Source organism: Protopterus annectens, chromosome 1.part1 (assembly GCF_019279795.1).
Source record: "Protopterus annectens isolate FY-2018-M chromosome 1.part1, PAN1.0, whole genome shotgun sequence".
Classification (NCBI taxonomy): Eukaryota; Metazoa; Chordata; order Ceratodontiformes; family Protopteridae; genus Protopterus; species Protopterus annectens.
In genome coordinates, this window is record NC_056726.1 from 1545264932 (window position 1) to 1545282145 (window position 17214).

Genomic DNA, 17214 nt, shown 5'->3' on the forward strand with positions numbered 1-17214 from the left:
GAGGCATTTAGCAGAGTCTGGCTAAAGCTTTTCAGTTATGCTAAGAGTTGTAGTCTGGCTCACCGGTGGTACAGTGCCTTTGTAGAGTGCTCCCCCACACTTGTTCTGGCTGCAATTTGAGCTTGTTTTTGCATCTGTGCTAGCAGCCTTTAAATGACTAACCAGCTTGAGAAGCTAGGTGACAGAAAGTATGGTGATGACTTGACTGCAATCACTACTGATGTTGCAACTGTAGCAGAAGTTAGTCCTGTGTATGTATTTTGCATTTGTCTAAATTTAGCTGGATCTTCAGGATCCCCCTTCCCTTTTGGCAGTAGAATCTCTGTAGCTTTCCCTCATTGATTCTGGCAGTCAGTATCCATGGCTTCATTAATATTTCCAGTAAAAGTCAACTAAGCTCTGACCATATTTGTTTACAGCAGAAAACTATCATGATCACCCATTCTCTCACTTTTCATATATATAGAGGCTGATAACACCTTCCATAATATCATCTTATGCAATTCCTCTTGTTCAGTAAGTGGAACTAATTCATTCCAGATATTTAGAGTGCTGCCTGTCTTTACCTCCTAGAAGACATTACAGATTAAATTACTAAAGACTTCCCTAATCTGTACCCTTTTAATAACACTTAAACCCTGTTCCTTTTTGTACTTTTTCTCGGCTCTTTTAGCTTCTGTACTTAAACTCTATCTGTGTGAGAGTTATATATAAATGTTCAATTTTCTTCCGAATCAGAATGCAAAAGATATCTGAGCTGCACTTAAGTCATGAAAAAAACTTGCAGCAAGTAAAATAAAATATATAATTTAACGTACCGTATGTGTTTTCTGTGACATGAAATAGTGTGAACTTGTGAACTTTTGCGATGACTGTTACTTCCTACCTTCTGGTTTGGAAACCATAGCAATTTTACAAAAGATATAAAAACGCAACATGGCTATTCTCATGCAGAAAGCCAACAACCATAAAAAGAGCAAATAGAAGATTCTTCTAAGAGAAAATAAACAAAGAGAAAGTAAACAGGCTCAGTCATATGCAAATGTAAAAACTTTCTTCTGTAGGGAAAAGATAAATCAAGAACAGTTGAGAGGAACTCAACACGTTTGAGAAAAGAAGAATTCTATGATATGAAACATGAGTGGTTTCCACACCTGAGACTCTCTCTGGCAGTATTTTGAAAATTCAGCCAGCTTATATTATGGAAAAAAATATTTTAGTTTAGAAATTAGCTAGGAGAGACTAGCTGCATTTAGATTTTTTTTCCTTTTTTAAATAATGGCTGGGATTTAATAAACTCCATTTAAGATTAGTGTTATTCCTACACAGAGTGAATGGTGTTCATGTCCCCATCTCCCTCTTGGCAGCACGCCTTACACCTTAACGAAGGCGCACTACTGAGATGGACCTGTCTACATGGATACTGAATCAGTGCAGGAGGCGTGTTGCAGTAGTGCTCGCAGATCAGTAACACACCCCCTGCACTGTCAAAGTGCTGTATGCACTTTACAATCCTTTCAGTGTCTGTAGACGATTGTGAATAAAATGTAATGCAGTGGGTGTGTGACAGGAACTGTAACCCACCCCCTGCATTGTCAAAGTGCTGTACGGCACTTTACAATAAAATAGTGTCCTTGGACACTCACCTCTGAACCTCTTGGAGCAAGAAGTCTGGACAAAACCATTACTAAAAGTGGGGCAAAAGCCCAGAAATAGGGACAGTTTTTAAATATTGCTCTTATAAACTTAGAAAGTTGATAGAATGACAGGTTTTGCATTACCATGGATTTTCATGAAGAGTATGTGGCCTGCAGTTGACATGCTTATATTTGATATATTGAGATATATATATTTAAAATTGTTGTATTTATTTTTTTTTTCTTTGTCTTTAAAGTTTAAGAGTAGCTGAGTGAGTTTGCGTGCCATGGCACTTTCCTCAGCACTACTTAAATGTCGTGTAAGAGCTAAATACAAATGTATAGCTGAAATCTTCACTGGTGAGCTAGCTTAATGGTTAGAGTTCTGGCTTTGCATGAGTAGGTGCATTGTTCAAATGCCAAGACAGGCCATTCAGCTTTGAGAGACTAAAACACCAATGTGGTATTCCTGTAGGCCGCAAAACCAAAGTGCACTAAAAGTAAAAAGTCTTTCCTTTTAGTGCACTTTGGTTTTTCTGTCTACAGGAATACCATGCTGTTTTTTTTTAGTCTGTACATTTGTTTTACTTTAGTGGTGTTTTGTTTCATGATCCCTTCATTTTTCATTTTTTCCATTCAGCTTTTACATGGGAAAGCATTGTGATTTTTTTTTTTATTTAATGATGTAGCAATTGATATTTGTTAACCAGTGTAGTGTAGCTGGTCCAAAATTCCAGTGTCAGTGGATATAATATGCAAAATCCCCCATGTAAACACAAGTGTCCTATATAGTACAGTCACACCCCAAGGTAATGTAACCAAAGCACATAGGGGGACGTCATGTAATGTAAAACATATACACTTAATAATATGTCAGTAATGAGCAATTAATATTCATTTCATACATTTTTAAATGAAAACTGAGCAATGCTGAGTAGTGCTTAGCTCTGCTTAGCCAGTTTGAGCATTGCTTAGAAGTTTAATTCTAAACAGCATTCAGCCCAGCTAAGCAGAGTTGTACACTGTTAAGCACTGCTCAGCATTTGCTATTTTAAGCACTGCTCAACTCAGCTTAGGGGGTTTGCACATTGCTGCGCTGTGCTTAGCATTTTTGAAAATGGTCCAATTGTGACAAAGGGTGGAAATATGGCCTTATTTAAACTGCACAAGTGGGAATACAGCCAGAAACTGTTATACTTTGATCACTGCAGGAGCTATGTCTTGAGTTGGAGAGGAAGTGCATTTTTGGGTGCAGCGCTGGGACATTTTGGAGTCCAGGGTCATGGCTGGGCTCCTTGTCCAAAACTATGATGACATACTGCTGCAAGGCCAGTACCAGGGCTCCCAGTACAAATCTGAGGCCTGGGACCATCTGGCATGTGACCTATCCAGTACCACTGGAATCCCCGAACTAGTGATTAAGTGCAACAGCACTATAATGATCTAAATCAGAGAAAGGGGGTGCTCTTGGCCCGGTGGATGCAAGATGCTCAGGAATGGAATGCCCCAGTAGTTTGTAAGTATTTCATCCAATTCTAGCATGAGTATGTGATAGATAGGTATGCATAATGGTTGTTATTTCCCCTACAGCTGCAGCGGAGAGAGCTGGCAACATAAAAGCCCATGTGTACAGACTGGTGAGGCTGCACAGAGAGTCTGGTGAGTACAGATTTATCTTGCAGTATATAGTGCAATAAATAAGAAGGCGTACATTGTTTATTGCTAGTAGATATAGTGTGGCCTGAGTGTACTGAATAAATACATTTTGTCAGACCAATATTGATATAAGTGAGTAATGCCAGGTGCTGTGTAATACAGATGAAGGCAGCAAACAAGCTACTATTGATGAAAGGAAGGCAATACTGAACTAATAATTTGTAGGAATGAACCTGCTAATGAACTGCACTGTGAGGGCTACTGTAAAGGTAATAAATGACAATCATTCATCATCTACAGGATATGCATTACTACTGAATGTAGAATCTTCACTGTAATAATCCACTGTGTCATGTTACCCAAATAAAGATTATTACCATAAACTGTTGTGTTTAATCTGGTATGTTGTTGAAGTGTACAGGTGCTTCACAGCAAATATTGCTATGACAGCATGCATTAACTGAGGTTGACCTGATAAGCAGCTGTTATGCAAATCTGTAGATTGTGGAGTTGTAAAATAAGATATAAATGAAATATAAAATATGTCCTGCACTAAGATCTGAACCTTGATTAGTAATATGTATTGTATTATAGTGTGTCCCCTGCAGCAATGCCTTGTGTTAACCTTTTCAGATCTATGTAGTCCTGAATGTGGGTATGCTGATGCAGGCAAGTATGAGAGTGTAATAGGTGGACACTGCAAATATATGACGTCCAAATGTATACAGGTTGGGTATGCAACCCAGCACCCTGCTATGGTCTGTACAGATCACACATATTCACATTTACTACAGGTTAAATGTGTACACCTGCTTTCAAAGTATTAATACACAGTACACAAACTGTCATGCATGAATCTCAGGTATGTATGTTCAACTGTCACTACAGTCTTCTGTGACACTCCATTTAGATAACAAGGGCATACTGTGTAACCACCTGAGTATTAGGCAGAAATCAGTCAAGCAACAAACAACAGTTCCCCAGTATCTCATTGTGATGAGAAATGGATACGTCACTCATTTTTGCACACACAGACCATGGTTGGAATCCAGGGAATGGTATTAAATGTGTTTATACTTACACTCAAGTAATCCTGAATATTTGTAGAAACAGTCAGGTAGTGTTAACAGCTATTTTCTCCACAGGTCTTACAGGTAAAGAAATGTTTATAGTAGCTGTATGGAAAGTATACTAATAAACTGTGTACAACTGTTCCACTGTCCAACCCTATGCCTGCAAATGACAGCAGGATAGGTACATGCACCATACACGCTTCCTGATACATGTCTCTCAAGTATCACACTGTCATTGCTAGTGATCACTGTTGCCAATAACCTTGGACGCAGATATGAATCCAGTTGAAGTATGCCAGTAGCACACTCACACAACATCAGTGCAGGGTACACCTTGTTAGTCATATATTTAACCCTGACATTTATGAGTCCCCTCTAGTCATGTACCTAGACTTTCACAGTTTGCGTCATACCATTCCAGGTTGACAGCTTAACAGGTATGTGCATGCTACAAAATTTGTAGGCCACAGGAAAGTGAAGGCAAACCTGTAGAGTACTGAGCAGTACTGTTGTGAAAATATAAACATATACAGTTGTTAATGGACTTTTCTTCTCTCCCCCACCCCTTATCTGCATCAATAATTATTATTCATATACTATGGGTATGTTGTTCTCAAAATCTAATAATGGGACTTGTGTTTTATTATTGTTCATATATTTAATTGGTTGCATATTAACATACCTTATTCAAATACCATTGTTGGTGGCCTGTTGCCATAAATGTAACTGGCATGCTGTTACAATACTTACTGTTATTCCATTTATGCATGTGTTCTGTTTTCTATGCAACTGTTTCAATTATATTATTTTGGGTTTATTGGAACACCCAATGCATGCTGTTATAACTAATTTTGAAATGTTTTGTTCATGACTAGCCAATACATTTGGAAAAAATCTCAACACCATAGCATGTTTGGGAAGGCAGATCCAAGTGGATCCGCCTATCCCACCTCATCTGGCCATGGCACCAGACTCCAGCACATCTGGAACCCAATCTGAAACTGCCTCCTCTGCTGGTCCTGCACCATCCTTGGGTGGAACCGCCTCAGGGGACAGGGTCTGTCCCCCCCAGGCGTGGATGCAGAGAGGACCCAGTCACCCAAAAACAGTTCAGAGGCATGGTGTGCAGGGTCATCCAGACAGACTTGGATGTACACCTGCACCAGATCTAGGGCAGACTGGTGTACCTTGAGGGTCAGCCTGCCCCTGTTGCCAGCCCCCAGCACAACCACCTTTGGGGCTGTGAAGGGGAAGTGGTGACTACCCATGGGTGGTGACCTCAGTCCTACTGTTTCCATCTGGGGGCATATGGGCCTGTGATTCCCAACCCCCCCCATCCAAGGTGTTTACCCCTTCATGTGTCATACACTGCCCCTGTCTGCTGTCTTGTCTGTCTGCAAAAGCAACCTCTCCTACCCAACCTACCTTCACAAATGTACCTACAACTCTTTCCCAACATCCCACTCTCACTCCATTTTGCCTCCACATATACTGATGTTAACCAATTTACACTCAAATTACTCATCAAATATATGTTGCCCACACCCTTCCCCTGTGGGGTGTTAGGCTCTAAATTCCAAATTGTACACATTATTCACAGCTGTTGCTGCAGATGAAATGGAAAGCTATGGTCCTTTCCTACACCCATCCTGCACATCCCTAGCTGCTTTTCATAATGTTTTACCCCCCTCTTGCCCCCATTTCACCACTTTCCTATCACCCTTTTTTCTTTTCTTTTTTTGAAATTAGTGCAGGTTTAAGTGGGAATAAGCAGCGCTAAATGAAGCTAAGAAGGACTAAGCACCTCTTGGCATCACTTAGGGTCATGCAAACCCACTTAAAACCGCTTTTAAAGCTGCTTTAATTGCTCTATCTCAATTAGCCCCTGCAACAAAATAACAAGCCCTGACAGGTCTCAAACCCAGGAGCCTGTGCAATATAGCCACAGTAATGTACCACTACACTAAATCAGCTGTGGGAATTTGTCAGCCCCTGCAACAAGATAACCAGCCCTGGCAGGTCCTGGAACCCAGGACCCTGTGCAATATAGCCACAGTAACATACCACTAAGCTAAATCAGCTGTGGGAATTTGTCATGCTTTTTCAAACATATCATGCATTACAGTCATTTAACATTAGGGAAAACATGATATCACTGCCAAGTCTGGAACCTAGGAACCTGTGCACTACAGTCAGAACAATGTACCATTACACAAAATCAGCTGTGGGAATTTGCAATGCTTTTTCAAATATATCATGCATTGCAGTCATGTAGCATTAGGGAAAAAAGACAAAGGTAAAGAGTCATGAACACAGGACCTTTTAAACTACAGTCACAGCAACATACCACTACACCAAATCAGCTCTGGGGAATTATTGTTGCACATACCTCTCAACCTCTTAGTGCAAGAAATCTGGATGAAGACTGACAAAATGGGGGACAAAGGCCCAACAATAGGCACATATTTTACATTCTGCAATTATAAATATAAGAAAGTTGCTAGAGTAACATGGTTTAACATACATTTTCTGAAGGATTTGAAGTCTATAACTCTAAGCTCTGTCATTATTTAGTGCCATCAGACCTCAGATTATGCCAGTTATTTGCCAGAAAACAACAAATATTCTGAGGAACAGACCAAAAATATGAGCACAAAATCCGGACATTCTGTGAAATTATGTACAGTTTTTGATATGCTGATGCATTTGTAAATTTATCAGGCAATACATAGATATACCTTTAGGGCAAAAAAACATCACAGCCAAATTATGAACACAGAACCATTTGAACTACAGTCAGGGCAACATACCAGTAGACCAACTGACCTCTTGAGTACAGCAACTGATTTTATGAACAGATCCTGATAGTCAGTCACACACTACTCCAAGATATAGTGGCCCAAATAACAGTTCACTTGGGTCTCTGACACAGACACAGAACCAGTACACAGACAAATAAATGCTGCAAAGTGTCACATGTGACTGTACAGATTTCAACAGAATGTCCAGGATTACGGCTCATATTTATGGCCTGTTTCTCATAACATTTGTGGTATTCTGCTAAATTACTGGGATGATATCAGGAATTAAGTCACTAAATAATAATATGCATTTGAGTGCCAGATTTCAAATCCCTCAGAAAATGTAAACAAACCCTGTTACTCTAGCAATTTTCTAAAGTTATGACACCAATATTTAAAATCTCTCCCTAGTTTTGCCCCTTTGTCCACATTTCCTGTGCTAACAGATTGAGAGGTATGCAGACATAGCATGCAAAAACTGTGGACACAACACATCAATCCAAACAGTGAACATTATTCCCTCCTACCCTCTGTGATGCTGTAACTCCCACACCTCCATAATGTCCTCCTCACAGGCCAGGAAAAGGGGCAAGGCTCACATGAATGCCTTAATTATATCACTGTGTTGCCATGCCATTGGCTAATGGGAAGGCAACCCAACTGTTCTGGATGCAATTAGCAAATGGGAACAACAGATTGGTGCACATGTCATCACCTGTTCATGAGCATTACCTACAAAAGGAAAGCTGCTTCCTATGATAAACAGGTCTGACACTTTCTTCAGGAAGACAGACTGCGATTTTTCACAACACCTTTTGTGGATTTATTCTGACAAAGGTGTACAGCACTATACCAGGTATGTGAAACAATTAAGTATGTAATAGAATGCAGATGGGGGGATGCAGTCATGGGAAATAGGAATTTAAATAGTAGGTCTCAACAACACTCCCTGTATTGTCATGTTGCTGTTAGTCTGCTGTCCAGCACCTATAGCCATCCCTGATGGCTATGTCTGCAATATACCTCTGAACTGTACAGATTTTTGCAGAATGTCCTGATTTTTGCCTCTCAGTTTTGGTCTGTTTTGCATAAAATTGTGTTTTTCTGACAAATTAGTGGCAAATCATTAAAGACTGAAGTTAGAAAATAATGACAGACAATTTAGTGTCAGTCTTCATACTCTTCAGAAAAGTTATTCTAATGCAAAACATGTTATTCTAACAACTTTCTAAGTTTGTAAGAGCAATATTTAGAAACTGTCCCTATTTCTGGACCTTTGTCACACTTTTGTTTATGGCTTTTTCCAGATTTCTTGCTCTAACAGGTTGAGAGGTATAGTCTGTAATGACATAGATCACAGCTCTGGCCCCTAAGTCACCCCATCAAGGGTCAGCTCACATATGACTACTACTGGATTGTCTGCTGCACAATATTGACTGTGACAGTGCTAGCTTAGCTAACTGGGATGTTGTAAATAATCATGTAATTTATGAATATTTATATGATACATATGCATGTCTTACAAGTGTAAGAGACCTATATATGTTATGTGGATATTAAACAACTGATGCAGAAGTGTGTGGGTTGAACTGTATGTTATGTACTGAGCTCATACCTTACAATTGTCCATAGTTTTGAAGACTGACCACGTTTGCCTTCTATTTAATCACTTACTCCTACATTTGTGTTTTGTCTGGCAAATCCATGGCAAATGATTAAAGACAGAAGTCATAAACTGATGGCACACATGAATGTCAGATGTCATATCCTTCAGATAACTCATGCAAATCCAAAGCCTAGTATTCTATTAACTGTGTAAGAGCAGTATTTATAAAGTGCCACTATGTGTTGGCCTTTGTCCCCCCCCCCCCTTTATTTGTACGTTTGTCCAGATGTCTTGCTGTAACAGGTTACTGGCATAGAAGTATATAAAGTATTACCTGTCAAATGTATATATTAATAGTAAAAGCTGGAAGCCTCAAACATACAGACATAAGTTGAAAAATATCAAGTAAATAAGCTGAACTTGTTTTATGAATGTGTTATCTCAGTTTCAGTGCAGCAAGCATATGAATGTCTACAGCTAGAGGTTTTTGTATTGCCTTGAAACATAAATAATTACTAGGTTGAAAATGTTTTTCAGTGTTTATTTTTATGGCAAACTTTGTCTCAGAAGGGATACAGCTGATTGATGCAGCACTCACGTCTGATGACCTTAGCACATTGCTTTAAACTTTCTTCATGGCACGCACTTAGATGATAACACTATTAACATGTCACTATTCTCCCAGCACATTAGTCAGCATCTTTGTGTTAAATTATAGCTGTATTTGTTGTCACGTCAAATGTAGGGAAATCCTTATAAAACTCTGCTGTTATGCATACAGTGCCTTCTGCTGCAGAAATGTGCCTCTGCAGATGTGTATATTTTCATTTATTTTTCATTTTCTGATGTTCATTTGTTCATTATCATAGTCGAGCCATTTCCTATATTGTTGGGCTTCATTTCTTGTGCTCATTGTCTACCATGGACACAGGTTCAGTCCATCACATGAACTCCACACACACACACATGCACACCCACACACACACACACACACACACACACACACACACACACATGCACACCCACACACACAGTCTTACATGGGTGTAGTTTACATTACTGAATTTTTAAAACTTTGAACCTCATAGGATTGTTTTAAAAAATCAAAATTTTTATACTGAGATCATGGGACAGTTGGAACTGGGGAATCTGACCTTTTCCCCACTGTAGTGTAATGTCACAAGTGATATATATGATTATCAGAGGGTGTGAGAGGCGCAGGAGGGACTTGCCACCTCTGCAAAAACAGTGTATTTGACAGTGTGAAGGGTCATCAAAACAAACTGTGTGCATGACTTTTGGATGCGCATGTAAATTGGATGCCCCAAGTAAAACCCTGTGTAGACACCGAGAAGGTATGCAGACTTTGTACAAGACCACCCAGCCAGGAACCAAGTTGGAAAAGTAGAGCATTGTGAAGCAGCAGTGCAGGCAACAAGGGGAAAAGTAAATCTCTATTTATGACATATGTAGTGTGCAGAATATTACTAAAAGGTGAGGAAAACTACCTGCATCTATGGATATATGAAATCATCAAATAGTATTATCCATATCTACAACTATACAAGTAAACAAAACATTAGTTTGTGGGCTTCCTGATGATATCTCCTACATACTGATGAAAAAATAATTATGGATAGTTGAAGAGAAGAGAAGAGACGAGGAGAGAAGTGAAGAGAAGAGAAGAGAAGCGAAGAGAAGAGATGAGGAGAGGAGAGAAGAGAAAATACGAGAAGAGGAGAGGAGAGGAAAGGAAAGGAGAGGAGAGAAGAGAAGAGAAAAGAGGAGAGAAGAGGAGAGAGGAGAGAGGAGAGAAGATGAGAGGAGACAAGAGAAGAGAAGAGACGAGGAGAGGAGAGGAGAGAAGAAGAGAGGAGAGAAGAGAGGAGAGGAGAGGAAGAAGAGATGAGGAGAGGAAAGGAGAGAAGAGGAGAGAAGAGAAGAAAAGAAAAGAAGAGAAGAGAAGAGAAGAGGAGAGGAGAGGGGAGAAGAGAATAGGTGAGGGAGAAGAGGAGAGAAAAGGAGAGAAAGAAGAGAGGAGAAGAGAAGAGAAGAGACGAGTAGAGGAGAGGAGAGGAGAGAAGAGGAGGAAAGAGAAGAGAAGAGGAGGGAAGAAGAGGGAAGAGAAGAGATGAGTAGAGGAGAGGAGAGATGAGAAGAGAAGAGATGAGGAGAGAAGAGAAGAGAAGAGAAGAGAAGAGAAGCAGAGAGGAGAGAAGAAAAGAGAAAAGAAGATGAGAGGAGAGAAGAGAAGATGAGAGGAGAGAAGAGGAGAGAAGAGACAAGGAGAGGAGAGGAGAGAAGAGGAGAGGAGAGTAGAGGAGAGAAGAGAAGAGAAGAGAAGAGAAGAGAAGAGAAGAGGAGAGGAGAGGAGAGGAGAGGAGAGGAGAGGAGAGGAGAGAAGAGAAGAGAAGAGGAGAGGAGAGAAGAGAAGAGAAGAGGAGAGGAAAAAGAGATGAGGAGAGGAGAGAAGAGTAGAGAAGATGAAAAGAGAGGAGAGGAGAGAAGAAAAGAAAAGAGAAGAGAAAAGAAGAGGAGGGAAGAGAAGAGAAGAGGAGAGGAGAGGAGAGGAGAGGAGAGGAGAGGAGAGAAGAAAAGAGAAAAGAAGAGAAGAGGAGAGGAGAGGAGAAGAGAGAAGAGAAGATGAGAGGAGAGAAGAGAAGAGAGAAGAGGAAGAGAAGAGAAGAGAAGAGAAGAGAAGAGAAGAGAAGAGAAGAGGAGAGACGAGGAGAGATGAGGAGAGGAGAGGAGATGAGAGGAAAGAGAGAAGAGAGGAGGAGAGAAGAGAAGAGAAGAGGAGAGGAGAGGAGAGGAGAAGAGAAGAGAAGAGGAGAGAAGAGGAGAGGAGAGGAAAATGGAGAAGAGAAGAAGAGAGGAGAGAAGAGAAAGGAGAAGGAGAGGAGAAGAGGAGAAGAGGAGAAGAGAGAAAGGAGAGAAGAGAAGAGAAGAGGGAGAGGAGAAGAGAGGAAGAGGAGGAAAGAGAGAGAAGAGAAGAGGAGAGGAGAGAGTAGAGAGGAGAGAAGAGAGGAGAGAAGGGAGTGGAGAGGAGAGAGAGGAGAGAAGAGAAGAGAGAGGAGAGGAGAGAAGAGAAGAGAGAGGAGAGAGGAGAGAAGAGAAGAGAAAAGAGAAGAGAAGAGAAGAAGAGAGGAGAAGAGGAGAGGAGAGAGGAGAAGAGAAAGAGAAGAGAGAAGAGGGAGAGGAGAGGAAAGAGAGAAGAGGAAGAGGAGGAGAGAAAGAGAGGAGAAGAGAAGAGAAGAGGAGAGGAGGGGAGAGAGGAGAGAAGAGAGGAGAAAGACGGAGAGGAGAGAGAGGAGAGAAGAGGAGAGAGAGGAGAGGAGAGAAGAGGAGAGAAGAGAAGAGGAGAGATGAGGAGAGAAGACAAGGGAGAGGAGAGAAAAGAAGAGGAGAGGAGAGAAGAGAAGAGAGGAGAAGAGAAGAGAAGAGAGAGAGAGGAGGAGAGAAAGAGGAGGAAAGAGAAGAAGAGAAACGAAGAGGAGAGAGAGGAGAGGAGAGGAGAGAAGAAAGAGGAGAGAAGAGGAGAGGAGAGAGAAGAGAGAGGAGAGAAGAGAAGAGAGGAGAGAGGAGAGAAGAGAAGAGAGGAGAGAGGAGAGAAGAGAAGAGAGAAGAGAAGAGAGGAAGAGAGGAGGAGAGAAGAGAGGAGAAGAGAAAGAGAGAAGAGAAAGAAGAGAGGAGAGGAGAAAGAAGAGAGGAGAGGAGAAAGAAGAGAGGAGAGGAGAGGAGAGGAAAAGAGAAGAGGGAGAAGAGAGGAAAAGAGGAAGAGAAGAGAAGAGGAGAGAAGAGAAGAGAAAGGAGGAGAGAGAAGAGAAGAGAAGAGAAGAGGAGAGAAGAGAAGAGGAGAGAGAGAAGAGGAGAGGAGAGAAGAGAAGAGAAGAGAGAAGAGGAGAGAGAGAAGAGAAGAGGAGAGAAGAGAGGAGAAGAGGAAGAAGAGAAGAGAAGAGAAGAGAAGAGAAGAGAGGAGGAGAGAAGAGTAAAGAAGAAGAGGAGAGAAGAGAAAGAAGAGTGAGAAAAGAGAGAGAAGAGGAGAGAGAAGAGGAGAGGAGAAGAGAAGAGAAAGAAGAGGAGAGAAGAGAAGAGAGAAGAGAAGAGAGAGAGGAGAGGAGAGGAGAAAAGAGAAGAGAAGAGAAGAGAAGAGAAGAGAGAGAGGAGAAGAGGAAGAGGAGAGAGAGGAGAGGAAAAGAGAGGAGAGGAGGAGAAGAGAAGAGAAGAGAAGAGGAAGAGAAGAGAAGAGAGAGGAGAGAAGAGAAGAGAAAAAGAGGAGAGAGAAGAGGGGAGGAGAGAGAAGAAGAGAGGAGATAGAGAGGAGAGAGAAGAGGAGGAGGGAGGGAGAGAAGAGGAGAAGAGAAGGAGGGAGAGAAGAGGAGAGAAAGAGAGAAGAGAAGAGAAGAGGAGAGAAGAGGAGAGGAAAGAGAGAGGAGAGGAGGAGAAAAGAAAGAGAAGAGGAGAGGAAGAGAAGAGGAGAGAAGAGAAGAGAAGAAGAGGAGAGGAGAGGAAGAGAAGAAGAGAAGAGAGGAAGAGAGGAGAGAAGAGGAGAGGAGAAGAGGAAAGAGAAGAGAAGAAAGAGAGGAGAGGAAGAGAGAGAGAGGAAGAGGAGAGGAGAGAAAAGGAGAGGAGAGAAGAGGAGAGAGGAAGAGAGGAGAGGAGGAGAGAAAGAAGAGAGAGAAGAGGAGAGAAAGAAGAGAGGAGAAGAGGAAAGAAGAGGAGGAGGAGAGGAGAGAAGAAGAGAAGAGAAGAGGAGAGAGAGAGAGAAGAAGAGAAGAGAAGAGGAAAAAGAGAAGAGAGGAGAGAAAGAGAAGAAAGAGAGGGAGAGGAGAGAGAGAAGAAGAGAGAAGAAGAAAGAGGAGAGAGAAGAGAGGAGAGGAAAGAGAGGAGAGGAGAGAGGAGAAGAGAGAGGAAAGGAGAGAGAGGAGAGAGAAGAGGAGAAGAGGAGAGGAGAGAAGAAAGAGAGAAGAGAAGAGAAGGAGGGAGGAGAGGAGAGAAGAGGAGAGATGAGAAGAGAGAGAAGAGAGAGAGAGAAGAGAGAAGAGAGAGGAGAGAGAAGGAAGAGAAGAGAAGAGGAGAGGAGAAAGAGGAGAGGGAGGAGAGGAGAGGAGAGAGAAGAGGAGAGGAGTGAGAAAGAAGAGAAGAGAGAGAGGAGAGGAGAGAGAGAAGAGGAAGGAGAGAAGAGGAAGGAGAGAAGAGGAAGGAGAGAAGAGGAAGGAGAGAAGAGGAAGGAGAGAAGAGGAAGGAGAGAGAGGAAGAAAGGAAGAGAGAGAGGAGAGAGAAGAGAAGAGGAGAGAGAGAGAAGAGGAGAGAGAGAGAAGAGGAGAGAGAGATAAAAGAGGAGAGAGAGAGAAGAGGAGAGAGAGGGAAGAGGAGAGAAGAGAAGAGAAGAGAAGAGGAGAGAGGAGAGAATAGGAGAGGGAGGGAGAGGAGAGAAGAGGAGAGATGAAGAGAAAAGAGAAAGGAAGAGAAGAGGAGAGAAGAGAGAGAGGAGAGTGAAGAGAGAGAGAAGAAAGAGAGAGAAGAGAGAGGAGAGGAGAGGAGAGAGAGGAGAAGAGTGAAGAGGAGGAAGAGAGGAGAGAAGAGAGAGGGAGAGAAGAGAGAGAGGAGAGAGAAAGAAGAGAGGAGAGGAGAGAAGAGAGAAGAGAGGAGAGGAGAAAGAAGAGAGGAGAGAGAGAAGAGAAGAGAGGAGAGAGGGAGAGAGAGAAGAGAAAAGAGAGAGAGAGAGGAGAGGAGAGAAAGAGAAGAGAGAGGAGAGAAAGAAAGGATAGAAAGAGAAGAGAGGAGAGGAGAGAAGAGGAGAGAGAGAGGAGAAGAGAAGAGAGAGAAGAGAAGAGAGGAGAAGAGAGGAGAGAGAGAAGAGGAAAGAGAGAGTGAGAGGAGAGAGAGAGGAGAGAAAAGAAGAGAGAGAAGAGAGAGGAGAGAGAGAAGAGAGAGAGGAGAGGAAGAGAAGAGAAGAGAAGAGGAAGAGAAGAAAGAGGAGAGAAGAGGAAAGAGAGAAGAGGAGAGGAGAAAGAAAAGAGGAGAGGAAGAGGAGAGAAGAGAGGAGAGAAGAGAAGAGAAGGAAGAGAAGAGAAGAGGAGAAGAGAAAAGAGAAGAGAAGAGAGAGAAGAGGAGAGGAGAGAAGAGAAGAGGAGAAGAGAGAAGAGGAGAGATGAAAAGTGAGAGGAGAGGAGAGAGAGAAGAGAGGGAGAAGAGAGAGCAGAAGAGAAAAGAGGAGAGGAGAGAAAAGAAGGAAGAGGAGAGGAAAGAGAAGAGAGGAAGAAGAGGAGGAAGAGAGAGAAGAGAAAGGAGAGAAGAGGAGAGAAGAAGAGAAGAGAGGAGAGAGAGAAGAGAGATGAGGGAGAGAGAGAAGAGAGATGAGGGGAAGAGAGAAGAGAGAAAGAGGAGAGAGAGAAGCGAAGAGAGAAAGAGGAGAGAAGCGAAGAGAGAGAGGAGAGAAGCGAAGAGAGAAAGAGGAGAGAGGAGAAGAGAGAAAGAGAGAAGAGGAAGAGAAGAGGAGAAGAGAGAGGAGGAGAGAAGAGAAGAGAAGAGAAGAGAAGAGAGAAGAGAAGAGGAGAGAGAAGAGAAGAGGAGAGAGAAGAGAAAGAGAAGAGAAGAGGAGAGAAGAAGAGAAAGAGAAGAGAAGAGGAGAAGAGAAGAGGAAAGAGAAGAGGAGAGAAGAGGAGAGAAGAGAGGAGAGGAGAAAGAGAAGAGGAAGAGAGAAGAGGAGAGAAGAGAAGAGAGAGAGAAGAGGAGAGGAGAGGAGAGAGAGAAGAAGAGAAAAGAGAGAGAAGAGAAAGAAGAGGAGGGAGAAGAGGAGGGAGAAGAGGAGAGAAGAGGAGGGAGAAGAGGAGAGAAGAGAGAGGAGGGAGAAGAGGAGAAGAGAAGAGAGGAAGAGAAGAGGAGAGAGAGAAGAGAAGAGGAGAGGAGAGGAGAGAGAGGAGAAGAGAGAGAAGAGAAGAGAGAAGAGGAAAAGAGGAGAGAGAGAGGAGAAGAGAAGAGAAGAGAAGAGGAGAGGAGAGGAAGAGAAAGAGAAGAGAGAGAAGAGGAGAGGAAAGAGAAGAGAAGAGGAGAAGAGAGAGGAGAGGAGGAGAGGAGAGAAGAGAAGAGAAGAGGAGAGGAGAGGAAGAAGAGATGAGGAGAGGGGAGAAGAGTAGAGAAGAGAGAGGAGAGGAAGAGAAGAGGAGAGGAGAAAGAGAAGAGAAGAGGAGAGGAGAGAAGAGAAGAGAGGAGAGAGAGGAGAGGAGAGAGGAGAGAGAAGAGAAAGAAGAAGAGAGAGAAGAGAAGAGAGAAGAGAAGAGGAGAGGAGAGAAGAGAGGAGAGATGAGAGAGGAGAGGAGAAAAGAGAAGAGAGAGGAGAGGAGAGAAGAGCGGAGAGGAGAGAGAGGAAGAGAGGAGAAGAGGACAGAGGAGAGAAAGAGAGAGGAGAGGAGAGAAAAGAAGAGAGAGAAGAGGAGAGAGGAAAGAGAAGAGAGAGGGAGAAAAGAAGAGGAAAAAGGAGAAGAGAGAGAAAAGAGAGGAGAGGAGAGGAGAGAAGAGGAGAGAAGAGGAGGAGAGAAGAGAGGAGAGGAGAGAGAGAGAGAAGAGGAAAAGAAGAGAAGAGGAGAGAAGAGGAGAGGAGAAGAGGAGAAGAGGAGAGGAGAAAAGAAGGGAGAAGAGAAGAGAAGAGAGAGGAGAGAGAGGAGAGGAGAGGAGGAGAAGAGGAGAGGAAAAGAGGAGAGGAGAAGAGAAGAGAAGAGAAGAGAAGAGAGGAGAGGAAAGAAGAGAGAAAGGAGGAGGAGAGGAGAGAGAGAAGAGAGGAGAGGAGAAAGAGAAGAGAAGAGAGAGGAGAAGAGAGATGAGAAGAAAGTGAGGAGAGGAGAGGAGAGGAGAGGAGAGGAGAGAGAGGAGAGGAGGAGAGGGAGAAAGAGGAGAAGAGAGAGAAGAGAAAGAGGAGAGAAGAGAGAGAAGAGAAGAGAAGAGGAGAGAGGAAGAGAAGAGGAAGAGAGAGGAGGAGAGAAGAGAAGAGAACAGAAGAGAAGAGAAGAGGAGAGAGAGAAGAGGAGAGAGAGAAGAGAGAAGAGAAGAGGAAGAGGAGAAGAGAGGAGAGAGGTGAGAAGAGAGAGAAGAGAAGAGAAGAGAAGAGGAGAGATGAGAAGAAAGAGGAGAGAAGGGAAGAAGAAGAGGGAGAAGAAAGAGGAGAGAAAGAGGAGAGGAGAGGAGAAGAGGAGAGGAGAAGAGAAGAGAAGAGAGAGGAGAGAAGAGAAGGAGGAAGAAGAGAAGAGAAGAGAAGAGAAGAGAGAGGAGAGAGGAGAAGAGGAGAGAAGAGAAGAGAGAGGAGAAAGAGAAGAGAAGAGAAGAGAAGAGGAGAGAGAAGAGAAGAGAGAGGAGGAGAAGAGAAGAGAAGAGAGGAGAGGAGAGGAGAGAAGAGGAGAAAGAAAGAGAAGAGAAGAGGAGAGAAGAGAAGAGAGAGAAGAGAG

General features: G+C 42.7%; 1 protein-coding gene and 2 pseudogenes across 1 annotated transcript; all 3 read left to right on the forward strand.

Annotated features, from left to right (window-relative positions):
- The window catches only part of LOC122816495, a 30744-nt pseudogene extending 18161 nt beyond the window's left edge, over window positions 1–12583 (forward strand).
- A 242-nt stretch (window positions 12584–12825) lies between these two features.
- On the forward strand, window positions 12826–14252 carry LOC122813893 (annotated as a pseudogene).
- Window positions 14253–15233: 981 nt separating this feature from the next.
- Window positions 15234–17195, forward strand: LOC122813902 (trichohyalin-like; the record flags this gene model as incomplete). The annotated part of the gene is made up of 4 exons (XM_044086452.1): window positions 15234–15879; window positions 16019–16541; window positions 16682–16846; window positions 17006–17195. Coding segments are annotated over 4 exons (1524 nt in total), but the record flags the coding sequence as incomplete, so codon positions are not given.
- Window positions 17196–17214: the final 19 nt, after the last annotated feature.